This window comes from Nomascus leucogenys, chromosome 19 (assembly GCF_006542625.1).
Source record: "Nomascus leucogenys isolate Asia chromosome 19, Asia_NLE_v1, whole genome shotgun sequence".
NCBI classification, from domain to species: Eukaryota; Metazoa; Chordata; class Mammalia; order Primates; family Hylobatidae; genus Nomascus; species Nomascus leucogenys.
The window spans coordinates 33,027,462-33,050,894 of NC_044399.1; the positions used below are offsets into that span (position 1 = coordinate 33,027,462).

Here is a 23,433-nt window from a genome sequence, read left to right on the forward strand (position 1 = left end):
CTCCTTAATTGGCCTCCCAAAGTTCTGGGATTACAGGCATGAGCCACCGTGCCCAGCCACCATGGCCTGTCTTGATCCCAAACCGTCATGGGCTGTTCCCTCTTCCTGCAGCGCTCATTCTATCTTTAACCTGCAGTACTTGCCTCACTGACTCCTCTTCATGCTTCAGCCTTGGCCTCAACTCCTTTCTTCAGGGAGGGTCTTGCTTACCCCTCACTGTAAACTCACACAGCTCCTTGCTTTTTTTTTTTTTTTTGAGACCATCTCGCTCTGTTACCCAGCTAGAGTGCAGTGGTGTGATCGCAGCTCACTGCAGCCTCAACCTCCTGCCTTTACTCTGCTGAATGACTGTCTTCCCCATTAGACTTAGAGAGCTCGCTGAGGGCAGGTGCTCTGATGCCTTATTCTCTGTTGAATTTCAAAACTGTCTGTAGAATTGAGTTGAAAGGAATGCTTTTCCCCCCTTTCTGGATGTCACTGGGTTGTCCTGTGTAACCTCTTTTTCCTTCCATCTTTCCATCCTTGGCCTTCCTAGTTCTTGGCACAGCTGAAGATCATGGACTACAGCCTGCTGGTGGGCATCCACGACGTGGACCGGGCAGAGCAGGAGGAGATGGAGGTGGAGGAGCGGGCAGAGGACGAGGAGTGTGAGAATGATGGGGTGGGCGGCAACCTACTCTGCTCCTATGGCACACCTCCGGACAGCCCTGGCAACCTCCTCAGCTTTCCTCGGTTCTTTGGTCCTGGGGAATTCGACCCCTCTGTTGATGTCTATGCCATGAAAAGCCATGAAAGTAAGTCAGAGCCTGTGCCTGCTCTGCACAGCCCTGCCCTCATCCTACCCCCTCAGCTCATTGTTTAGATCCTTCTAGGGGCATCTGGACCTCCACTTCATTCATTGCTGCCTTTGACCTCTTTCTGCCTCCAGACTCCCATCCAGGGTCACCACCTGAACCTGGGGCTCCTTCTCTGCCAGGCTTTCCTATACTTCCCTGCTTGTCCTGGCTGACTGAAGAGTGGTTCTGCTCTGGTTCATGGGATGAACCAAACTTTATTCATACTGTCCTGTCAGGCCCACAGAGTGACTGTGAAGATCCAATAAGATAAGAGCTATGGAAGCTGGAAAGGACTCCGCTGGTCCTTTTCTCAGCCCCAACATGATAAGGATGGAGCTGAGCCTTGTGTCTGGGGGTTGTAGCAGTGCCCAGATGCTGTCTGCCCTTCTCCTGCCCCCTCTTCCTTCTTCCCTGCTCTCCTTGTCCCTCCAGGTTCCCCCAAGAAGGAGGTGTATTTCATGGCCATCATCGATATCCTCACGCCATACGATACGAAGAAGAAAGCTGCACATGCTGCCAAAACAGTGAAACACGGGGTGAGTCCTCTCCATCTTCATCCAGGGCCCAGCTGGGTCGGTGCGACTCTGCTCACCCTCAGACCCCAGGGAGGGCAGTCTCAGGCCTCCTGCTCCAAGGAACACACTCCTGTCCCCTTCTTCCCAGGAGGGCAGACTGGAAGAGCAGCCTGCCTGCCTTGCCGTGTTCCCTGCCTTCACCCACCCGCTCCCTGCCAAGCTGGGCCCAATTTGTTTATCCCCCGGTTTTCCAGCCCTCGGGGCAAAGCCTGCCAGCGTCTTTCCCCAGGGCCTGCTGGGCCTGTTGTGCATCTTGTTGAAGGGCCAGTAATGTTTCCATGCCCATACTGCTCCCCACAGGCCTGTTTCCCCGTGGGCCTGAAGCCCTGTTCTCCATGTAGTGGCCCCCACAGAGATCCAGAGCCGCTTTGCCACCTCCCCACTGCCTTTCTTCTACTTCGGTGCAGGCCTGGGGTTATAAATCACAGGAGTGGGGCCAGGACAGTTCAGGACTTGTATGCCACTTCCTGAGGTGGTCTGCTCAGTCTTGGTGGGGTCAGGGGTGGTATTCAGCTCTGATACTGAATAAGAGGCTTCTGAATACCCTGGCTCCTCCCAGGTGCAGCCTCCTGATTGGGGCACAGGAACTCAACCTGAATCAGCCTCTTGTGTATTACAGGCAGGGGCCGAGATCTCGACTGTGAACCCTGAGCAGTACTCCAAACGCTTCAACGAGTTTATGTCCAACATCCTGACGTAGTTCTCTTCTACCTTCAGCCAGAGCCAGAGAGCTGGATATGGGGTCGGGGAATGGGAGTTAGGGAGAAGGGTGTATTTGGGCTAGATGGGAGGGTGAGAGCAGAGTCGGGTTTGGGAGGGCTTTGGCAATGAGACTGCAGCCTGTGACACCGAAAGAGACTTTAGCTGAAGAGGAGGGGGATGTGCTGTGTGTGCACCTGCTCACAGGATGTAACCCCACCTTCTGCTTACCCTTGATTTTTTCCCCCCATTTGACACCCACGTTAAAAAGGGGTTCCCTTTTTGGTACCTTGTAATCTTTTAAGATACCGTGGGGCTAGAGATGACTTCGTGGGTTTATTTGGGTTTTGTTTCTGAAATTTCATTGCTCCAGGTTTGCTATTTATAATCATATTTCATCAGCCTACCCACCCTCCCCAACTTTGCCGAGCTCTCAGTTCCCTTCAATTAAAGAGATACCCAGTAGACCCAGCACAAGGGTCCTTCCAGAGCCAAGTGCTATGATGCCAGATTGGAGAGGTCAGACACCTCGCCCTGCTGCATTTGCTCTTGTCTGGATTAACTTTGTAATTTTATGGAGTATTGTGCACAACGTCCTCCACCTTTCCCTTGGATTCAAGTGAAATGTTGCATTATTCCTCCATCCTGTCTGGAACACAACAGGTCAACACCAGAGATCTCAGATCAGAATCAGAGATCTCAGAGGGGAATAAATTCATCCTCATGGGATGGTGAGGGGCAGGAAAGCGTCTGGGCTCTCGGACACCTGGTTCTCAGAGAACCCTGTGATGATCACCCAAGCCCCAGGCTCTCTTAGCCCCTGGAGTTCAGAAGTCCTCTCTGTAAAGCCTGCCTCCCACTAGGTCAGGAGGAACTAGAGTACCTTTGGATTTATCAGGACCCTCATGTTTAAATGGTTATTTCCCTTTGGGAAAACCTCAGAAACTGATGTATCAAATGAGGCCCTGTGCCCTTGATCTATTTCCTTCTTCCTTCTGACCTCCTCCCAGGCACTCTCACTTCTAGCCGAGCTCTTAGCTCTGGGCAGATCTCCAAGCGCCTGGAGTGCTCTTTAGCAGAGACACCTCCTTAAGTTCTGGGATGACCTTGTAGGAGATCTGTCTCCCTGTGCCTGGAGAGTTACAGCCAGCAAGGTGCCCCCATCTTAGCGTGTGGCGTCCAAACGTGAGGTGGCTTCCTAGTTACATGAGGGTGGATCCAGGAAATCTGGTTTGGAGGCTTGATGTGGGTTTTGACCTGGACCCAGCCTTGGGGCTGTTTTTCCTTGTTGCCCCGCTCTAGACTTTTAGCAGATCTGCAGCCCACAGGCTTTTTTGGAAGGAGTGGCTTCCTGCAGGTGTTCCACCTGCCTTCGGAGCCTGCCACCCAGGCCCTCAGAACTGAGCCACAGACTGCTCTGGCCAGGAGAGAAACAGCCCTGTTGTTCTGCATTGGGGGAGGTACATTCCTGCATCTTCTCACCCCCTCAACCAGGAACTGGGGATTTGGGATGAGATATGGTCAAACTTGTAGATAACCCCAAAGATGTGAAGATCACTTATGAAACCATTTTGAATGAATAGATTGGTTTCCTGTGGCTCCCTCCAAACCTGGCCAAGCCCAGCTTCCGAAGCAGGAACCAGCACTGTCTCTGTGCCTGACTCACAGCATATAGGTCAGGAAAGAATGGAGACGGCATTCTTGGACTTCACTGGGGCTGCTGGATTGGATGGGAAACCTTTCTGGAAGAGGCAGATGGGGATCAAACCACTGCCTTGGCCCCAGGAAGGGGCCATAGGTAGGTCTGAACAACTGCTGCAAGACCACTACATGACTTAGGGAACTTGAAACCAACTGGATCGTGGAGAAAACAAATTTGACTTGGGAAGCGATTATGTAGGAATAATGTTTGGATTTGATTTCCCCACGTCATAATGAAGAATGGAAGTTTGGATCTGCTCCTCGTCAGGTGCAGCATCTCTGAAGCTTGGAAAGCTGTCTTCCAGCAGCCTCCGTGGCCTCAGGCTCCTACTGGCTTCTCTGCGTTTGGTCTGCTGATCATGTTGCCATAATGTGTATGGAAAGTGTAACACATTCTTACCTGTTAAAGACGACTACCAGGTATCTAACTTGTTTAACATTGAGTTTGTGTGTGTGTGTGTGTGTATGTGTGTGTGTTTTGTATATTGTTTACATTTTGAGAGGTAGCATTCTGTTTCAAATGCTTTTTGTTTTTCTGACAGTATTGTTGACTGGGTCACAACATTTTGAGCTGTGGTTTGGTGGATTTTCAATTTTTTTTTTTTTAAGTCATTCGCTGTGCTATCTTCAAAACCTTGAGTTTGGCCCCCAATTTTTGGCATTCAGATGTTTAAAAGCTATTTATCTTGGTTTATACAAGTTTCCTTACTCTTCTTTTTGTCATGGTATTCTATTCGTTCTGCAGTTTGAATGTAGAGAAAGTGGACTGATCCCCTAAGCATTGTCTGCCCCCACTCTTTCCTCCTTGGGTCCCGCCATTCTTTTACTGGGCAGTCGAAGGCATGGGAGGGGAAGTGACTACCCTCAGCCTCACTCCCTGGGGCCATGAAGAAAAGCTAAACAGTCTCGTGGCATCTCAGAATAATGTTGGGTCTCCCAAGAAGAAGGGTGTAAGAATAATGACATGGATGATTAGGCGAGGCCAGGATAGGGCTAAGGCTAGGATTCCTGGCTGGCATCCAGTCATCCCTTCTCCCATCCTTCACCCTCTTCTTCCGCAAGTCCACAGCCGAGACACTGTAGTCTCCCAGCCACAGTGATGAGTGCCCTGGAGACTCCACTGACCTCTAGATGAAGGCCCCTGGCCCTGGTTCCTGTTAATTAACCACTGGGTCTTTGTGTCCCCCAGCACAAACTCCTTTCCTGTACCCTGCGGCTTGGGGTCACAGGGCATGCCGGGAAGCCACAGCTGAGGGGCACAGACTGAAGCAGTGCTCCACCTCTCCTTCTTTCTCTAGCTCAGGGGTTGCTGGTCTGTGGCAGGCGGCACAAGTGGCCCCTGTGGCTGTTCTCAGTGGCAGTCTCTTAAGTTCCCACCACAGGCAGCTCTTTATCCCCTCTCCCTACTTCACTCTTTCTCTTGCCTGTGCTTTTGGCCTCAAACAGGCCTGCTGGTAGCGCTCAGGGCGTGAGGCTAGACTCCTGCCCTGCCTTTCCTGTCTTCATGGTCTGCCAGGGCATACCTTGGGGAGGTGGACCAAAGACCCAGGACTTTTCTCAGTAGCCAGTCCTACCCCCTAGTTGTCTTTTTACCAATTCAGGGTGGGAGAGAAAACTGCAGCACCCCAGTATGTGAATTACTCAGGTGTTGGGGGCTGGAAGGGACAGTGCGTTTAAACAACACTCAGAGCTCTGGCCTTAAACCTGTGGCCCCCCCAAGTCTAGGAGCCTCATCTCTTTTCTGGCAGTCATGCGGGCAGGAGGTCCTGAAAAGGAAAACCCATTCAGACAACTGTTCCCCAATCTACCAGCCATCTGCAGGGGGCAGTGACATGGCCCTCTCCCTCCTCTAGAATGTGCTGCTTATGAAGAGTGCCCCATGGGGAAAAGGAGACTCAGCTGTCCCTTGGCAGCTTGTGCCAGTATCCCAGGGCAGAAGTTTCCACAGGAGCCTCTTGCCCTTGCGCAGAGCCACTGTGTGGGGCGGTGGGAGCCAACACCCTTGAGGGAGGGGGCAGTACTGCTCAGCACACCCCAGCATCAGGTCAGATCATCGAAATTAAAAAATGTGAATGAAGTTCATATCCACCTTTTGGGTAAGCAGGACAAACCACCACCCCACCAAGTGTGTGACTTCTCCATATCCCACTGCAGTTTTTTTAAATAGGAATTTTCAATCCCCTGTGCTTGTCTAACGTCTGCTTTAAACAGTTTGAGACCCTGTTACTGTTTGAAAATGCATGCATGTTACGATGAATCTCCAACCTGAGGAAAAAAAATAAAACTCAAAAAGCTTTGTGTACATCTGTTACGTGTGAGTCCTTGGGAAACGAACCTTTTTTTTTTTTTTCTTTCCAGAATTAAAAAGTTTTGGTCCTAGCTTTAGAGGCAGCTTCAGCTAAATCAATGTATGGCTTGAGTTTGGAGAAAGAATATGGTCAATGACATCCCACTTTCAGATGCAATTAATAAACAGTGGTTAAAAGCACAGTACCACTGGCTGGGTTTGGTGGCTCACGCCCAGTACTTGGGGAGGCAAAGGCAGGAGGATCACTTGAGCCCAGGAGTTCGGTACCAGTCTGGGTAACATAGTGAGACCCCGTCTCTACAAAACAAGAATTAGCTGGATGTGATGGCACATGTCTGTAGTCCCAGCTACTCAGGAGGCTGAGGCAGGAGGATCACTTGAGCTTGGGAGGTTGAGGCTGCAGTTAGCCATGACTGCACTACAGCACTCCAGCTCGGGCAACAATGAGACTCTTAAGGAAAAAACAAACACCACAGCACCAGGGCCAATCTGCCTGTTAGCTGTTACTACCATGCACATGGAAGAATGGAAAAACCGCCCCGCTCCTCCAGCTGTATAGAACGAACTCCGGCTAGGAGCCACTCACCTGACATAACTTTGAACATGTCACCTCTGTGCACCTCATCTACTCCATCTGGGCACTTAGCTTAAAACCCAGTAGTTCTCAAAGTGTGGTCTTGGACCAGCAGTGTCATTAGCACCTGGGAATCAGAAGTGTAAATTCTCAGGTTCCAACCCAGATCTACTGAATCAAACTTTTAATGAGCCCTCCAGGTGATTCTGATGGGGGCTAATGTTTGGGAACCACTCTGCTGTGCAAACTTTCTACTTGCTTATTAGGCCATCTATGTACTGCAGATTGCAAGCTGGAATCACTTGGGGAATTCTGGAAAAGACAGGTACCCAGGCCCCTAAAAGGCCAATTGGAATCTCAAGGGGTGGGATCAAGGTATGTGTTTTAGGAATTCCACAGGAGACTAATGTGCTGGCCAGGTTAAGAAACACTAATCTAGACTACTTACGGGTACTTGGCCAAATTTCTACCTGAAGCAATAAAAGATGTAAGGGTTTTCCCGTAGAGTTTGAGTGAAAAGAATTCTGAGCTCTGGAGTCAATGGAACATGAGTTTATGTCCTCGCTTTATCACTTATTAAAGTAGACTTGGGTACGTTATTTAACTGTCCTTCTTCTCCAAACAAGGATAATCTCAACTACCTTGAGTCATTATGATGAATAAATTCTAGACCGTGTAAAGCACTTGTGTGGGGCCTAGCACACAGGGAGCACGCAGCAAGTGACATGTGGATTGTCCCCACTGGCACGCACTGATGGAGTAGAGCACGAGCCAGAAAGCAAGCCGAGGGCCCAGCCACACACAGTGAGTGGCTGGCTGTAGCTGCCCAGCTAGGGCAGAGATCTGCAGGAAGGCATCAAAGACAAAACAGGAGTGAAACACAGGCTATTTTATTTCAAAAAAAGAAAAAAAAGTGGGCTCTGGGAACAGGGTTAGTCCATTCGGGCCTTCAGTGTCCTGGTGGTGATTTTGTCCTTCTCGCTGCAGAGGGAGAAAAGCACAAGAAAACATCTCTACCCATCTGGACCGTGACTGTGACTAGCTCTCCTGGCCCTCAGCACCAAGCCCCCAAGCCCTGGGGCAAGGGAGCAGAACACATGGCTGCCTGCTGCCTCTAGGTGTAAATACCCTGCTCTAGTTCATTCCTGCTAGCTCATCTCCTCCGCCTGTGGTGAGGAAGGAGGGATAGGAACAGAGACCTGGGCCAGCTTTCCGCAGGTGGAACCACCTCGGGGAGGCTTTCCCAGAAAATCATTCAGGGTCAGACTTCACAGCTCTCCAAAGAAGGGAAGGAGCTTGGCCGGGCGCGGTGGCTCATGCCTGCAATCCCAGCGCTTTGGGAGGCCGAGGCAGGCGGATCACGAGGTCAGGAGTTCAAGACCAGCCTGACCAACATGGTGAAACCCCATCTCTACTAAAAATACAAAAATTAGCTGGGCATGGTGGCACGCGCCTGTAATCCCAGCTACTCAGGAGGCTGAGGCAGGAGAATCGCTTGAACCCAGGAGGCAGAGGTTTGCAGTGAGCTGAGATAGGGCCATTGCACTCCAGCCTGGGCAACAGAGCGAGACTCCATCTCAAAAAAAAAAAAAAAAAAAAAGCGGGGGGAAGAGCTCCTCCAAGCCTAGAGAACAAGCCACTTAGGAAGGAGAAGGTGTGGTATGTTTCACCCCAAAGAACATAAAAAAACCTTCGGTGGTAAATTCTGTTTTTTGGGTTTTTTGTTTTTGTTTTCTTTTTGAGACAGAGTCTCACTCTGTTGCCCAGGCTGGAGTGCAATGGTGCAATCTTGGCTCACTGCAACCTCCACCTCCCCGGTTCAAGCAATTCTCCTGCCTCAGCCTCCTGAGTAGCTAGGATTACAGGCACGCACCACCACACCCGGCTAACTTTTGTATTTTAGTAGAGATGGGGTTTCACCATGTTGGCCAGGCTGGTCTCGAACTCCTGACCTTGTGATCCACCTGCCTCAGCCTCCCAAAGTGTTGGGATTACAGGCGTGAGCCAACACGCCCAGCCAAATAGTATTTCATGGTAATTAAGCAGGCTATCCCCCAAAAGGGTCCAAATGCTTATCCTGCAATGTAGGAAAGTGATTGGAAGGATACCTCCTACTCTATCCAATCAGGTTCCTTGTGATGGCCCCAAACAAGTAAAAGGACAAGGGGGATGGCACTTAGGGAGTTGGCTGGGGCTTGGAAATTGGTCCCTAGAGCTCAGAACATCATACAGATCTGGGCTGGAGAGAGGATGCGAGCCACCTAGAATTTCAGTCCATCTGCAGTAGCTTTGTTGTGGCTCACCCCAACACGGATCCCTGAGACTTTGCAGACATTGTTAAGGAAGAAATGTCTCTTGTAAGCACAGGGTCACAGAACCTCGCCTGACAGAGGCCAGAGGAAGCTGGGTAGGCTGCCAGCTACCAGCCATAGGGAGGCATGGACTTTTGCTCACCCAGGACTGCCAAAAGCACCTTTCTTATCTCACGCGTGACCAGGGGGCTGGGAAAATGGGGTGTATGCTTGTGGAGAAGGGAGAGAGGCAGGGTGTCTGCAGAGCTTTTAGACTTCTCCCAGCCCATACTCACATGATGTGGACAATGACTCCCATGCCTGACACTGCATCCCGGTCCACAGCATTCAGCATGGCTTGGGAGATGGTTTCAAACAGGTGTTCCGGATCCTGCCAACAGAGTGGAACCCCTTCAAACCACAGCCTCTGGCTCTGATTTGGTCTGGTCCCTTAACTCTCTTTTTTCTAGGCTCAAGATTCCCAGCTGTGGCCCCAAGACATGCCTGAAGTAAGGGATGATTCCCAGGATGTGGGAAGCCCCTCTCAGCTCCTTCCTTGGAAGGAAGCAGAATTATATAAAGGGAAGTGAAAGGGACTTCAAGCCCTGAATTTCTTTTACTAATCAGCAGTGTGACATTGGGCAAATAGTTATGTCTCTTCACTGAGCCTCAGTTTCTCCTCTGTAAAATAGGGAGAAGAATCCCTGTTTAGCTCCAGTGTGCTTTAGCAGCTGTCTGATGGGCTCTGATCCTGGATATCTTAAGAGGTACCTCAAAACCCAACCTGTCCAACCACAAACCCACTTCCCCAAACCTGTTCCTTCTACATTCTGTCTTGGCTAGCCTAGCTGGAGAACCCAGCCATCCTGTCTCTACCTCCTTTGCTTCTGTTTTAAGTGACTAAGTCCCCTTGACAGCTGCCTTCTTGCCTCCCCACTGCCACTGTCTTTGCTCAGGACCTCAGTGCCTCCTGCAGGCGGTAACAGCCTGTCACATCCACCTAAAGGCACCTGATTCCCTAGGTTCCTTATGGCAGAGGACAGAGTTCAAACTCCTTGGCATGGCATTCAAGGCCCTTTGAGGTCTCATGTCAGTCTCCAGCATCATTTCCCCCATGTTTAACCCACAATCCAGCCAGGCTCAGCTCTCTCCAGTCACTGAGCATACCTGCCCCTTCCTGTACCTTTGCCCCCAGACCCTTTCTTTCCTCCTCTTCCCAACAAACTGCAGTTTAACAGGTATTTGGATGTGTCTTGCTTCACTGGACTGCAGTGGGCCCTTGAAAGCAGACTGTACCTGCTTTCCCCAATGCCCGGAAGAGCTGGCACTCAATAACGACAGCCGACCCTCGCCATCAAGCACTATCTCATCTCTTCTCACTTGTTTTTGTGCTCGCTTTGGCAGCACATATAGTCATTTGTTTTCCTCAGCACCACTTTTTTTTTTTTTTTTTGAGATGGAGTTTAGCTCTTGTTGCCCAGGCTGGAGTGCAATGGCATGATCTTGGTTCACCGCAACCTCCGCCTCCCAGGCTCAAGCGATTCTCCTCAGCCTCCCGAGTAGCTGGGATTACAGGCATGCACCACCATGCCCGGCTAATTTAACATTGTTTTTTTAGTAGAGACGGGGTTTCTCCATGTTGGTCAGGCTGGTCTCGAACTCCAAACAGGTGACCTGCTTGCCTCAGCCTCCCAAAGTGCTGGGATTACAGGTGTGAGCCACCGCGCCCAGCTTCCTCAGCACCAGTTCTAAGGTAGACTTTATCATCCCCATTTTATAGTCAAGGTAGTAGAGGCAGAGAGGTAAACTGGCTTCTCCAAGAACAATAACTAAGGTGGTGGGTGGATCCAGGTTTCCAACCCAGACAACCTGGTTCCAAAGCCCATTCTGTTGAGCTGCCTCTAACCCTACACTGAGTTAAATGTTTGCTCAATGAATGGATGCGAGAACCCTGTAAACCCAATGTAATGAATTCTTACTGCTGTGGTAAATATCTAACTGTGGTCTCCTAACAGAAGATGCTCTCCTCTGGAGCCAGCCAGCCAGCCTCGCAGATGGAATTTCTGGATACCCTTCCAAGGAGCAGCAGCTGTGGCTTTCTCTCCCACCTGCACCATTCTCTCCATTACCTGCCACATAAACACACTTTTTTCCTAATGACCAAGGGTGGGTACCTCAGAGCCCAGTCCCACTCCATGCCACCAACATACCATGTTGGGCTCCCAGAGGGACTCACACATTCCGTACATTTGTTCGGCGCAGGTGCCACTGACCACAAAGTCATCAGTCACCATGGGGCAGCCGATGAGGTCTAGAGAGCAAATGAAGGGCTTAAAGGTCTTCGGGTCCAACCCGGCAATGACTGGCTCAGTGTAGTAGGGGCCAAACCTGTGGGGGCCAGCACGAGAGAGAAACCAGAACTCAACAACGCTCGCTTTCATGTTCAAGCCTATTCAGACAAGGCCCCGGCCTAGACCCAGACCCAAAGGGAAATGGAGGACCTGTTTAGGAAGATCCCCTTTCCCTGAGACCAGCTCCCTCTCCCTTCTTCTGCCAGCTAGAAATACTAAGACTTTTTCACTTTCTTTTCTTCAACACTTACCTTTCTATCCTTCTCACCTCTGACCCTCTTGTCCTCCTCCTTTCTTTCAGAATTGTTTTCTTCTAATCCTCCCTCTCCTCACCCAAGATCCTACCATCACTCAATCCTCTATGTGTATGTTTATACCTCTACTCCTTTAGAGAAAGGATTGGAGGCAGTTTATATGAAAAACACTGAAAAATAAAACTAAACCATTAAAATAATACAAGATAACTCAGACTGAACACAAAGTTTTGTTTTGAGCCCCCTAGCAGGCAAGGCAAAGAGGGATACTCAGTGGCTGGGTTATTCTCATTGTCTGTCAAAAGGAAATGGCAGCTCATCAGAAACTTGTTCTAGACACTGATCTTTAAGAAAAATCAGTCTTGGGCCAGGCGCAGTGGCTCACGCCTGTAATCCCAGCACTCTGGGAGGCCGAGGCGGGCGGATCACTAGGTCAGGAGATCAAGACCATCCTGGCTAACACGGTGAAACCCCGTCTCTACTAAATATACAAAAAAAAATTAGCCGGGCGTGGTGGCGGGTGACTGTAGTCCCAGCTACTCGGGAGGCTGAGGCAGGAGAATGGCGTGAACCCAGGAGGCGGAGCTTGCAGTGAGCCAAGATTGCGCCACTGCACTCCAGCCTGGGCGACAGAGCAAGACTCCATCTCAGAAAAAAAAAAAAAAAAAAAAAATAAAAAAAAAAAAAAAAGAAAAATCAGTCTTAGGGATCTTTATGTACAGATGATGGTCCCTGACTTATGATGGTTCAACTTAAAATTTTTCAACTTTATGATGGTACAAAAGTAACAGGCATTCAGTGGAATCTATGCTTTGAAATTTGATCTTTTCCCAGGCTAGCAATATGTGGTACCAAACCCACTCCTGATGCTGGGCAGTGGCAATGAGCCGCAGCTCCCAGTCAGCCACACAATCACAGAGGAAACAACAGATACTTTACACTGTTCTGCTGTGAGCAATTTTTGGATATAGTGTTTTGTGTATTTGCATCCTATGTCTACAAAATACCCATTTCAACTTACAATATTTTAAACTTATAACAGGTCATAAGGTAAGGAGTATCTGTATAAAATACCAAATAACAAATGGCCAATATCCTCAATAGAAAGAGTCAGTAAAAGAGACGTTATCCATATGTCTTATTGGATCACAGTCATTTCTTTTTTTTTTTGAGACAGAGTCTCGCTCTGTCGCCCATGCTGGAGTGGAGTGCAGTGGCGCGATCTTGGCTCACTGCAAGCTCCGCCTCCTGGGTTCAAGCCATTTTCCTGCCTCAGCCTCCTGAGTAGCTGGGGACTACAGGCGCCCACCACCATGTCCGGCTAATGTTTTGTATTTTTAGTACAGACGGGGTTTCACCGTGTTAGCCAGGATGGTCTCGATCTCCTGACCTTGTGATCCGCCCGCCTCGGCCTCCCAAAGTGCTGAGATTACAGGTGTAAGTCAACGCGCCAGGCCTGGATCACAGTCATTTCTAAGGGCATGATCTTCAGTTATAGCTCTAAATAGAAACACACACACATATACACACACACACGCAGTTTGAGATTACAGGCATGAGCCACCATGAAAATAACTTTTTTAGGCCAGGCATGATGGCTCACGTTTGTAATCTCAGCACTTAGGGAGGAGGCCAAGGCTGGAGGATTGCTTGAGCCTAGGCATTCAAGACCAACCTGGGCAACAAAGTGAGACCCGTCTCTACAAAAAAATTTAAAAATTAGCCAGGCGTGGTGGCATGCACCTATGGTTCCAGCTACTCAGGAGGCTGAGGCAGGAGGATTGCTTGCACTAGGAGGCAAAGGTTGCAGTGAGCCATGATCGCACCACTGCACTCCAGCCTGGGCGAAAGAGTGAGACTCCATCAAAAAAATAATAATAAAAAAAAATAAAAAAATAAAAAAAATACTTATTAAAAAAAAAAAATACGTAGGATGAAAAATTCTAGATTCTTAGCTACTATTGCCGGGAGCTTCCTCTATGAGCCCATCTGAAATCAGTGATTTTTCTGGCTGGACAGCTGAGACTGATTGCAAAAGCAATGTCCAGGCCCTTTTTAAAATCTGGACCCCAGAGATACCATCTACGCACCCTGAACACTGCAGAAAATACTCAGATGGACTGCATCAGCATAATAGGTCAACACAGCCTGAGCTGGTTATGATGGTTTAGCTACCAGATAACCAGATTTATTTTTTTTTTTGGCGCAGTGTTCATGCTGAATCCACTTGGGGCAGGGCAGATGAGGCAGAGTTGGACAGCCTGCCACATGAAACCGTCCTAAAAAAAAAAAATAGCCAGGCAGTGCAGCTGTACCACTCAGAGCGAGGCAGGTTGCTCACAGCAACCTCCACCTCCCAGGTTCAAGCGATTCTCCTGCCTCAGCTTCCCAAGTAGCTGGGATTACTGGTGTGTGCCACCACGCCCAGCTAATTTTTGCATTTTTATTAGAGACGGGGTTTCACCATGTTGACCAGGATGGTCTTGATCTCCTGACCTCAAGATCCGCCCATCTCGGCCTCCCAAAGTGCTGGGATTACAGGCATGAGCCACCACGCCCGGCCTATTTTTTATTTCTTTTGAGACTAAGTCTCACCCTGTCACCAAGGCTGGAGTACAGTGGCATGATCTTGGCTCACTACAACCTCCGCCTCCCAGGTTCAACAATTCTCATGCCTCAGTTTCCCGAGTGGCTGGGATTACAGGCGTGCACCACCACACCCAGCTAATTTTTGTATTTTTAGTAGAGATGAGGTTTCACCATGTTGACCAGGCTGGTCTCGAACTCCTGACCTCAAGTGATCCACCTTTCTTGGCCTCCCAAAGTACTGGGATTACAGGCATGAGCCACCGCACCCAGCAAGCCATTTAATATATGTCCAAATGTAAGTTAATTGTTACAACTTTGTAAGATTTTTTGCCGGGCACGGTGGCTCATGCCTATAATCCCAGCACTTTGGGAAGCTGAGGCAGTAGATCAGTTGAGGTCAGGAGTTCAAGACCAGCCTGACCAGCATGATGAAACCCTGTCTCTACTAAAAAAAAAAAAAAAAAAAAAAAAAAAAAAAAATTAGCCAGGTGTGATGGCATACACCTATAATCCCAGCTACTCAGGAAAATCACTTGGACCCGGGAGGTGGAGACTGCAGTGAGTCGTGATTGCACACCAGGGCAACAGAGCAAGACTCCATCTCAAAAAAGAAAAAAAAAGAAAAAGTTTTTGAAAGCTGAAGAGTATTTTTACAAATTACAAAAATTACTTCAAAATAAAAAGTTAAAAGAAAAAAAAAAGAGATCAGGCCGGGCGTGGTGGTTCACGCCTATAATAGGCCTTTGGGAGGCCAAGGCAGGTGGATCACCTGAGGCCAGGAGTTCAAGACCAGCCTGACCCACATGTTGAAACTGCATCTCTACTGAAGATACAAAAATCAGCCGGGTGTGGTGATATGGACCTGTAGTCCCAGCTACGTGGAAGGCTGAGGCAGAAGAATTGATTGAACCCGGGGGGTGGAGGTTGCAGTGAGCCGAGATTGCGCCACTGCAGTCCAGCCTGGGCGACAGAGCAAGACTCCGTCTCAAAAAAAAAAGAAAAAGAGAGCTCAACTTGTATTCTGGCCACCCAGGTTTGCCCAGAGGTAGAAAGCACCCACAGGGTTTCCTTTCAGTTCCATCCTAGATTTCTGCACTGAATTCTACAGTTAGGCCCCTTGTTTTTCACCATAAATCCCTCAAAGAGAACTGACAAAAATGAACACCCCATTCCTAGGCTTCCTGCTATTCCCAAGAACCCAGTGCTGACATAATAGCTCTAGGGTAACGGTGGCTCCTGCGGGGAGACCCCAGAACACTCTGGTGGGACTAACTTTTGCCTAGATGCAAATTTATCTGCTATGTGCATTCCTTGCCTTCTTCCAACATAAGTATTTTCTTTCCTATTTGGTTGTCAGACAGGCCCAAAGAAAACACACCCATAAAATAAGGATATTATCCTGCAAATAAGAGATGGAAAAACAAGGAGAATCCCTTTCCTTAGTACCTACTCCATATGACATTCAAAGATGTCTGCATTCCCCTCAGTGCTAGCTACACTTGCACTCACCGTTTCTCATACAAGAGGTTGGCCACCATGCTCATGAGGGTATAAGGTTTGATCTGCCGACCTTCTTTCAACTCATACAGGTTCAGCCGGAACTTGAGGCGCTGGGCACTGAGGTAGGAGAAAAGTGAGTTAGTAAGTCATTATTGAATATTCCTGAGTGTCTACCCGGTTGAGGTCAGGGGAACATAAGGAGACATCTCATCTCAGTCCCTGCCCAGGGAAAACTGCAAAGTGTTCCATATGTTAGGAAGTAGCAACTGGTGCTCACTTTGGCAGCATGTATATATATATATATATATATATTTTTTTTTTTTTTTTTTTTTTTTTGAGACGTAGTCTCACTGGTCGCTCAGGCTGGAGTGCAGTGGCGCAATCTCGGCTCACTGCAAGCTCCGCCACCTGGGTTCACGCCATTCTCCTGCCTCAGCCTCCCAAGTAGCTGGGACTACAGGTGCCCGCCACCACTCCCGGCTAGCTTTTTGTATTTTTAGTAGAGATGGGGTTTCACCGTGTTAGCCAGGATGGTCTCAATCTCCTGACTTCGTGATCCGCCCGCCTCGGCCTCCCAAAGTGCTGGGATTATAGGCGTGAGCCACTATGCCCGGCCAGCAGCACATATATTAAAACTGGAATAGGCCGGGCGCGGTGGCTCACGCCTGTAATCCCAGCACTTTGGGAGGCCGAGGCGGGCGGATCACGAGGTCAGGAGATCGAGACCATCCTGGCTAACACGGTGAAACCCCGTCTCTACTAAAAATACAAAAAATCAGCCGGGCGAGGTGGCGGGCGCCTGTAGTCCCAGCTACGCGGGAGGCTGAGGCAGGAGAATGGCGGAACCCCGGGGGGCGGAGCCTGCAGTGAGCCGAGATCGCGCCACTGCACTCCAGCTTGGGTGAAAGAGCGAGACTCCGTCTCAAAAAAAAAAAAAAAAAAAAAAAAAACTGGAATAATACAGAGAAGATTAGCAGAAGGATGACATGCAAATTTGTGAAGCGTTCCATATTAAAAGTGTTTAGGCTGGGCATAGTGGGTCACACCTGTAATCCCAGCACTTTGGGAGACTGAGGCGGGAGGACTGCTTGAGCTCAGGAGTCCAGCTCTGGGCAACATAGCGAAACCTTGTCTCTTACAAAAACTACAAAAATTAGCTGGGCATAGTGGTGCACACCTGTAGTCCCAGCTACTTGGGAGGGTGAGGTGGGAGGATCACTTGAGCCTTGGTGGCGGAGGTTGCAGTGAGTTAAGTTTATGTTACCAGCCTGGGTGACAAAAAAAAAAAAAAAAAGGTCAGCACCAACTGCTGTGCTATGTGCTAACAGACTTGAAAGGTGCCTTAGAAAAAGGCCATTTGGTAGCTCTGGTGAAAAAAGGAAAAAAGGTCACAGCTTGCCAGTTCCATCTCAGAGCCCCAGGATAGGCCCTTGCATAGAGCAGACCAATGCCACACCTGCTGGAGGAAAAGCAGTGAGTCTCAGGATACCAGAGCAAAGAGCCTTAGAAATAACTTGAGCTTCATCTTCCAGGTAAGAAACCGAGGCCTAGTGAAATGAGCAGCTTTGCCCACAAGGAAGCAAATGCAGTGAGATAAAGCCCTCTGAAGAAAAGGAAATGGTGTGAGAACAGCAGTGACTGGAGGCTCACGGGAGACTTCACACTGACAGGAACCCCAGGATGTCATTCTCTGACTCTACCAGGACAGGAAAAAAGGGCAGGCTGGGTGAGATCTCAGTAAGTGTTATGTTCTTGAGATTCAGGGAGTTTTAAGAGAAATGAGAACATTTTCTTTTTTTCTTTCTTTCTTTCTTTTTTTTTTTTTTGAGACAGGGTCTCACTCTGTTGCCCAGGCTAGAGTGCAGTGGCACAATCTCAGCTCACTGCAACATTCGTCTGTCAGGTTCAAGCAATTCTCCAGCCTCAGCCTCCCGAGTAGGTGGGATTACAGGTGCCCACCACCCAGCCTGGCTAATTTTTGTATTTTTGGTAGAGACAGGGTTTCACCATGTTGGCCAGGCTGGTCTGGAACTCTTGATCTCAAGATATCCGCCCGCCTCGGCCTCCCAAAGTGTTGGGATTACAGGCGTGAGCCACTGCGCCCAGCCAAAATGAGAACATTTTCTGACAGGCATCCACCCACACTTGTGCGCTAGTCTCTCCACCTTCTAGGAAACAAATCTAGGACCTGCTGCTCCTCAGGCCACCAGTACCCTGCAGCACCTGCCCCCTGTGACCGCGTATTCCCTCCTGAAAACCTATCACCATTCTTTTCCTCTCTTATTCTTCTCTGGTTTCTCTTCTCCCCTCACTGCTAAATGTAAGGTTCAGCTATCAAACTGCTGCTCATTATTTCCCTCCCTACAGACTTTGTCTCTCCAGAATCTGCTCCCATAGATTTGGCACATTGCCAATGCTTCCCTAACCCTGAGATGTAATATTAAAACCCCAACTGCTTGCAAGGTGTTTCTATTGGGCTTGTCTTGTCCGCTCAAAATTGTTGTCAAAATCAAAGTCAGGCCAGGTGCGGTGGCTCACGCCTGTAATCCCAGCACTTTGGGAGGCTGAGGCAGGTGGATCACTTGAGGTCAGGAGTTTGAAACCAGCCTGGCCAACATGGTGAAACTCTGTCTCTACTAAAAATACAAAAATTAGCCAGGCATGGTGGCATGCGCCTGTAGTCTCAGCTACTTAGGAGGCTGGGGCAGGAGAATCGCTTGAGCCTGGGAGGTGGAGGTTGCAGTGAGCCAAGATCATGCCACTGAGCTCCAGCCTGGGTGACAGAGCAAGTCCCTGTCTAAAAGAAAAAAGAAAAAAGAAAGGGAAGGACATGTTTTTGGAGGCGGCAAAGTCTCAAACTCACTGGTGGTGTGTGGTAGATGACTGACACCTTGGCCGGTCAAGACGCCGGGGTTGGATGGTCCAAGAAGAGGCCTGGATGTGGGCGGGGACCCTTGAAACTTACACTGTCTGGACGTCAGTGGCGAGCCCGGCCAGACCGATGTACAGCCGGTCACCCATGGGAAAGATCTTCTGGAAGTCCGTGGTCACCATCTGGGCCTGGATCCCGAAGCGCCTGTCTGCAGCGATGGCCACACAGTTCTTCCCCTTCATGGCCATGACGGCCCCTCCGTTATAGGACATAATAGACTAGGACAGACAGAGCGGAGGGGTCAGCGCGGGGGGTCAAACGCTGCCACAGCCCCCGGCTCAGCTCCTGATGCGGAGGCTCCTGTACGCCCGTTCTCCATTCCGGAGGCGTTTGAACCCCTGGTTCTCCAGCTGGGATGAGCACTGTGTGGCGGCGATGAGCCGCACTCACCCTCTTGGTCCTCACCGGGACCCGCTCCCCTCGAACTGAAACCTCTTCCTTCCATCGACGCTAGGCCCTTTTCTTCCCCAAGCCTTTCCCGACCCCCTCCGCTTCTCAATCCTTCCCCATGCCCCTTTGCTTTAACTCCCCATCTCACCATGATTGCGGTGTACTAGGACCCCTCGATCGCCGGAGCAATTCCAGTAAACCGGGTCTAGCCTTCACTGCGCAACCGCTTTCACTGCTGTCTCTTCATTGGCTGATAGGCGGACTCTTCCTGGACATCTGGGCTTTCTATTGGTCGCACATCCCTGTCGGTCACCAGCACAGGTAGTTTGGTTGCGAAGTCAAAACGGAGGCGGGAAAAGCGGAAGTGAAAAGTCACTGTGGGTGCGGAAGAGGCTTGCGACACGGTGCATAGTGGGATCTCGGCGGACCTGGACTCGGGACCTCAGGGACTGGGGGCGGAGCCTGCGCGCACGTGGGCTGGTGAAACTGGGTTTAGGAGGCTGCGGCCCTAGCTGAAGGGGCACCGTGACGCTTATCAACGTGATGTATGAGTTCGTCGTATTAGTCGTGCTAGCTTATTTATTCACTCCAGAAATCCTACGTTTACTGTGTACCAGGCACTTGCCTAGGCTGGGAATATTCACTGGCCCACAACAGTGCCTAGTATATAGGAGGCGCCCATTAAATGGAAATTTAATGATGCAGGTGGGAAGGGGAAGGCGTCGCGGGTATTCTGCGGCGGCAGGGGTTCAGCTGTGAAGGGGAGTTTGGAAGCCGAAGGTTGTTCTGATTTGGGGGACTTCCTGCGGGCCGACTTCACGTATCCTCAACCTCAGGTCACCCTAAAAAGGGACATTCCGCGCCTCTCCACGTTCGAGGTAGAACCTGATAGCCAGAGTCGACCTCTCGCCGAGCCAATGGGGGAAGGGCGTGCACGTCCCTCGTCCTCTCCTCCCAAGCTCTTTCGCCCCCCTCCCCCATCAGGATCCTTCCCTTTCTCCCCCAGGTTCCACTTATTTCGCCGGATGGCGGCATCTCTTACGGCGTCTGCGCCGTCCAGTCTCGCTCCCATTGACTCGGCTCAGCATCACGCCAGCACTCGATCCGGTCTCTGTGGCGCAATCGGTTAGCGCGTTCGGCTGTTAACCGAAAGGTTGGTGGTTCGAGCCCACCCAGGGACGCTGCGGTTTTTTTTTTTTTTTGTCTTTTGGGTTTTTTTTCCCCCCGGAAGATAAAAACCTAAGCCTTTTACTCAAAAGCCAAATTTTGCATTGAAATGGCAGCAGCAATACTTTTTCTAGGAGAATCACTGTTCTTGAAAATTCTTTGCTGCTCAGTCAATAATGGGATAATTTCTCCAGCACTTCCCTCCACACCCCCACCCCGCCTCCAAGCTGGATCGCAGGAAACCTAAAGACAGAGGTTTTTGTCTCACTGTGCATGCAACACGTTTCAGGATGCATTTTTTCATAGGATTAAGAATGAATTTACAGTGGAGGTTCGACAGTTTTCTATTGTCTGTCTCAATCGATATTACAATCTCCAAATACTACATTTGGAAGGGAAGAGAATGAGAGAGACACACAGAGAGAAACAGGTATGAAGAGAAACAAAGGTGAGAAAGGGAGAACATTGTTGTGATACAGGGAGAGAAGGGACATGACGGAGAACTAGGCAGGGTGAGTGGGGAAGACCTCAAGACAATGGAGAGAGGGAAAATAGACGCATTTAATATGAGAAGCATCAGAGAAAAAGGCAAATAACACATTTTCTCCCTAAAACTACATAGAGAAGTGGGGCAGGAAGATTGGGAAATAGGAGAAACTGACCAACGACCTTGTTTGGGGGAGATAAAAGGTATAAAGGACACAGAGGTAAAGACGTTCCGGAAAGCTCTAGAGGAGCCGCCCTCTTCTGTCTCATCACCGTTTTTAAAGGGATCTGATCCTCGCAATAGCTCTTGGTATATGCTGAAGGTAATTGCCTAGATTTCCCGCGTTCCTGTCCTCTGCGAGCCTCTAGCCTGTGACAGACACTGTGACTCTTCTGATGCACTTGTCAGCTAGAGGACCGCGTGAGATGCAAACACAAAATCAAGGGGCGCCTAATGTCTGACAAGGCGCATTCCTGGGCGCAGTGGGAGCCTCGACCTTTGTGGAGGAGAATGTGCAAAGCACTCTTAAGCAGTTCTCATAGACACTTGGTCTCTGCAGACTCGGCTCAAAGGAGGCCTCTTCTGGAAGCCCACCCCAGTACTCACCCACCCTTAGCGGGAACTCACACCAGAAGCGGTGGGCGCTAAAGGGACAGGCTGTGTGTCCTTCAGGGTTTGCACCCACCGGCCTGTGAGCGCCCCGCGCAAAAGCCAGGCTCCTGTGCCTTGAGTTCTCAGTTCCTAGCGCAGTATTTGACACTGGCACATGACAGGTGCTTTCTATGTCGGCTAGCAGTAGAACAAAAGACTAGGAAACTCTTCCGATGTGGGAGGAGATGGGTCAGAAGGTTCTCCTGAGAAACCAGAAAGGCCAGGAATGTGGAGACTAGTCATCCAGGACACAAAAGATGAAAATGGAGTTTTAGTGGGTAATGGGGTCTTAGCACACTCCTCTGTAGCGGTTCTCTCCTGTCTGGCGCTTAACAACCGAGGAATAAGTGGATGGACCCCGGTGGCCCCTCGGGCAGCCCTCCAGGATTCATGGGCCGCCGACGAACGTCAACCCCCTTCCCACTGGCTGATAATGCCCCGAGGGGCAGCCCCCCAGGTGCCCATGTGGTTGGTGGGTAGGATCCAGATCTCCGCAGAGCCCCTGTTACAGATTTCTCTTGTTCGGGGTCTTGTAGCCAGAGAGGGGCGGCTGGCTGGGAGTCCCTCCCGCGCCCCACTCCCTGCAGAGCGAGTGGAAGCGCGTCTTCCCTGGCAGAGTCCAGGATGCCGGCGACACATTTGCCTGGGAACAGTGGGCGGGTCCCCTTTCCTCCGGGGCCGGTGAACTACTCGCCTCTCCGCCTGCAGGCTCCGGAGCAGGTGACCGGATCTTCCCTTGGCCCTTCTCCCGCCGGTTCTCGGACCACTCCCTCTGGAAGGAAGTCTCTCCGCCCTTCCTCTTCCTCCCCGCCCCCGTCCCGCTGGTGTGGCTGCAGGCTCGAGCTGGGGTCACTCGGCGGCCAGTGTGCGCAGGTCTCCTGGTCGCCGGCCAGAGGGCGAAAGCATTCACCCGAGGCCTCCAGCTTCGCGGCCGCCTTGGCTGCGAGCAACGAGGGAAGAGGAGGCAGGCGCTCCAAAACTGGGCGAAGATTCCTTTCCTAATTTCTAACTCGAGCCTCCCACCGTCAGTGCGCCGAATGGCGCTGCTGGCCGGATGGATAATCGAGCTCTCTGGAGGGACAGACGCGGCCGCCATCCCTAATAAATCGTGAATAACGAATGAGGGAATCGACCGTCCTCATGAGGCCCACGGGCGTCCAGTAACGCAGTATCGATTCGCTTCCCCGGCGTCGGCCTCACCGCTCCTCCCGGCGTTTCCAAGCCTCCCTCCTCGTTCTCTCCCTCCGGCCGGAGCCACTGGGGACCGGAGCCCCAGCGCCAGGTGGAGCCGGGGCGCCAGTGGGAGTCGGGCCCAGCCGTCTTGGCGCTCGCCCGACTCTCCCGCCCGCGCGCCGAGGGAGGCGCACAGGCAGCGCGCAGCGCAGGGCGCGAGCGAAAAATGCGGGAATCAGCGCCAGGCAGGAGAAAAGGCGCGGGCCCACCTTACAGCCCGGCGCCTCGTTTCCTAGTCCAGTGTGGCCTGTCGCCTTCGGCCGGATTATTGTGTCCCAGGCCCGGAGCCTGAGTTCCCGTCCTCAGCGGGCCTCCATTCTCTGCCCGAGCACGCCGGGGGCGCAGGCTCCGCCAGAGCGACCTGATCCCCCCGCGGCGAGGCCCCCCACCCGGCCTCACCCCGCATCTCCACTCCCCTCTCGGCGATTGCTCCCTGCCAGGCGCCCAGGCTGGATCCCGGTGCTCCGCTTTCCGGGGCCAGCGCCCCTGCCGCCGAGGGGGCAAGGGGAGCGGGGAGGACTCGCTCGCCCTCCCAGATGCAGTTATTAATTTTAAGGGAGTGTCACTTGGAGTGAATGAAAATCGCTCGGACGCCTGGCTGAAGGCTTCGCGTCCCCCTCCGGAGCCCCACGCCCTTTGATCTAGGCTGGGGCGTGGAGGACCGCGGGCCACCTTTCAGCCCAGTCCCCATTTCACCATTTTCCAGGCGCCCCAGCTAGGGATGGGCATCACAGGGTCAGTGGGGGGAACCCATATTTTGAAGGGAGGGGGCTAACTGCGGAAGGTAACATAAGAGAATCCATCCTCCGGGGTCGGGGCGGCCGCATGGGAAGGGAGGGGTCTCGTTCTGGCTAGGGGCCCGGCACCCGGTGGCGGGGAGCGGCCGCGCCAGCCT

General features: G+C 51.1%; 3 protein-coding genes and 1 non-coding gene across 4 annotated transcripts in view; 2 read left to right on the forward strand and 2 right to left on the reverse strand.

Moving 5' to 3' along the window:
• The window catches only part of PIP4K2B (phosphatidylinositol-5-phosphate 4-kinase type 2 beta), a 36,347-nt gene extending 30,234 nt beyond the window's left edge, over nt 1–6,113 (forward strand). The window contains exons 8-10 of the mRNA XM_003278208.4: nt 536–794; nt 1,269–1,372; nt 2,031–6,113. Of these exons, the coding sequence (XP_003278256.1) occupies nt 536–794; nt 1,269–1,372; nt 2,031–2,111 (444 nt within the window). The 3' untranslated portion in view covers nt 2,112–6,113. The remainder of the gene's footprint in view (nt 1–535; nt 795–1,268; nt 1,373–2,030) is intronic.
• A 1,454-nt stretch (nt 6,114–7,567) lies between these two features.
• PSMB3 (proteasome 20S subunit beta 3) lies at nt 7,568–19,260 on the reverse strand. The gene is made up of 6 exons (XM_003278206.3): nt 19,149–19,260; nt 18,644–18,828; nt 15,688–15,795; nt 11,195–11,372; nt 9,281–9,375; nt 7,568–7,674 (listed from the first exon to the last, which is right to left on the reverse strand). Exons 1-6 carry the CDS (start codon nt 19,149–19,151, stop codon nt 7,626–7,628), a joined length of 618 nt encoding a protein of 205 aa, XP_003278254.1. The 5' UTR covers nt 19,152–19,260; the 3' UTR covers nt 7,568–7,625.
• Nucleotides 19,261–20,107: 847 nt separating this feature from the next.
• On the forward strand, nt 20,108–20,181 carry TRNAN-GUU. Its single transcript has one exon. It is a non-coding gene; the product is annotated as a tRNA-Asn (tRNA).
• A 314-nt stretch (nt 20,182–20,495) lies between these two features.
• On the reverse strand, nt 20,496–23,431 carry LOC100597724. Its single transcript, XM_030800519.1, has one exon. The coding sequence runs from the start codon at nt 22,399–22,401 to the stop codon at nt 21,811–21,813; it is 591 nt and encodes a 196-aa protein (XP_030656379.1). The 5' UTR covers nt 22,402–23,431; the 3' UTR covers nt 20,496–21,810.
• Nucleotides 23,432–23,433: the final 2 nt, after the last annotated feature.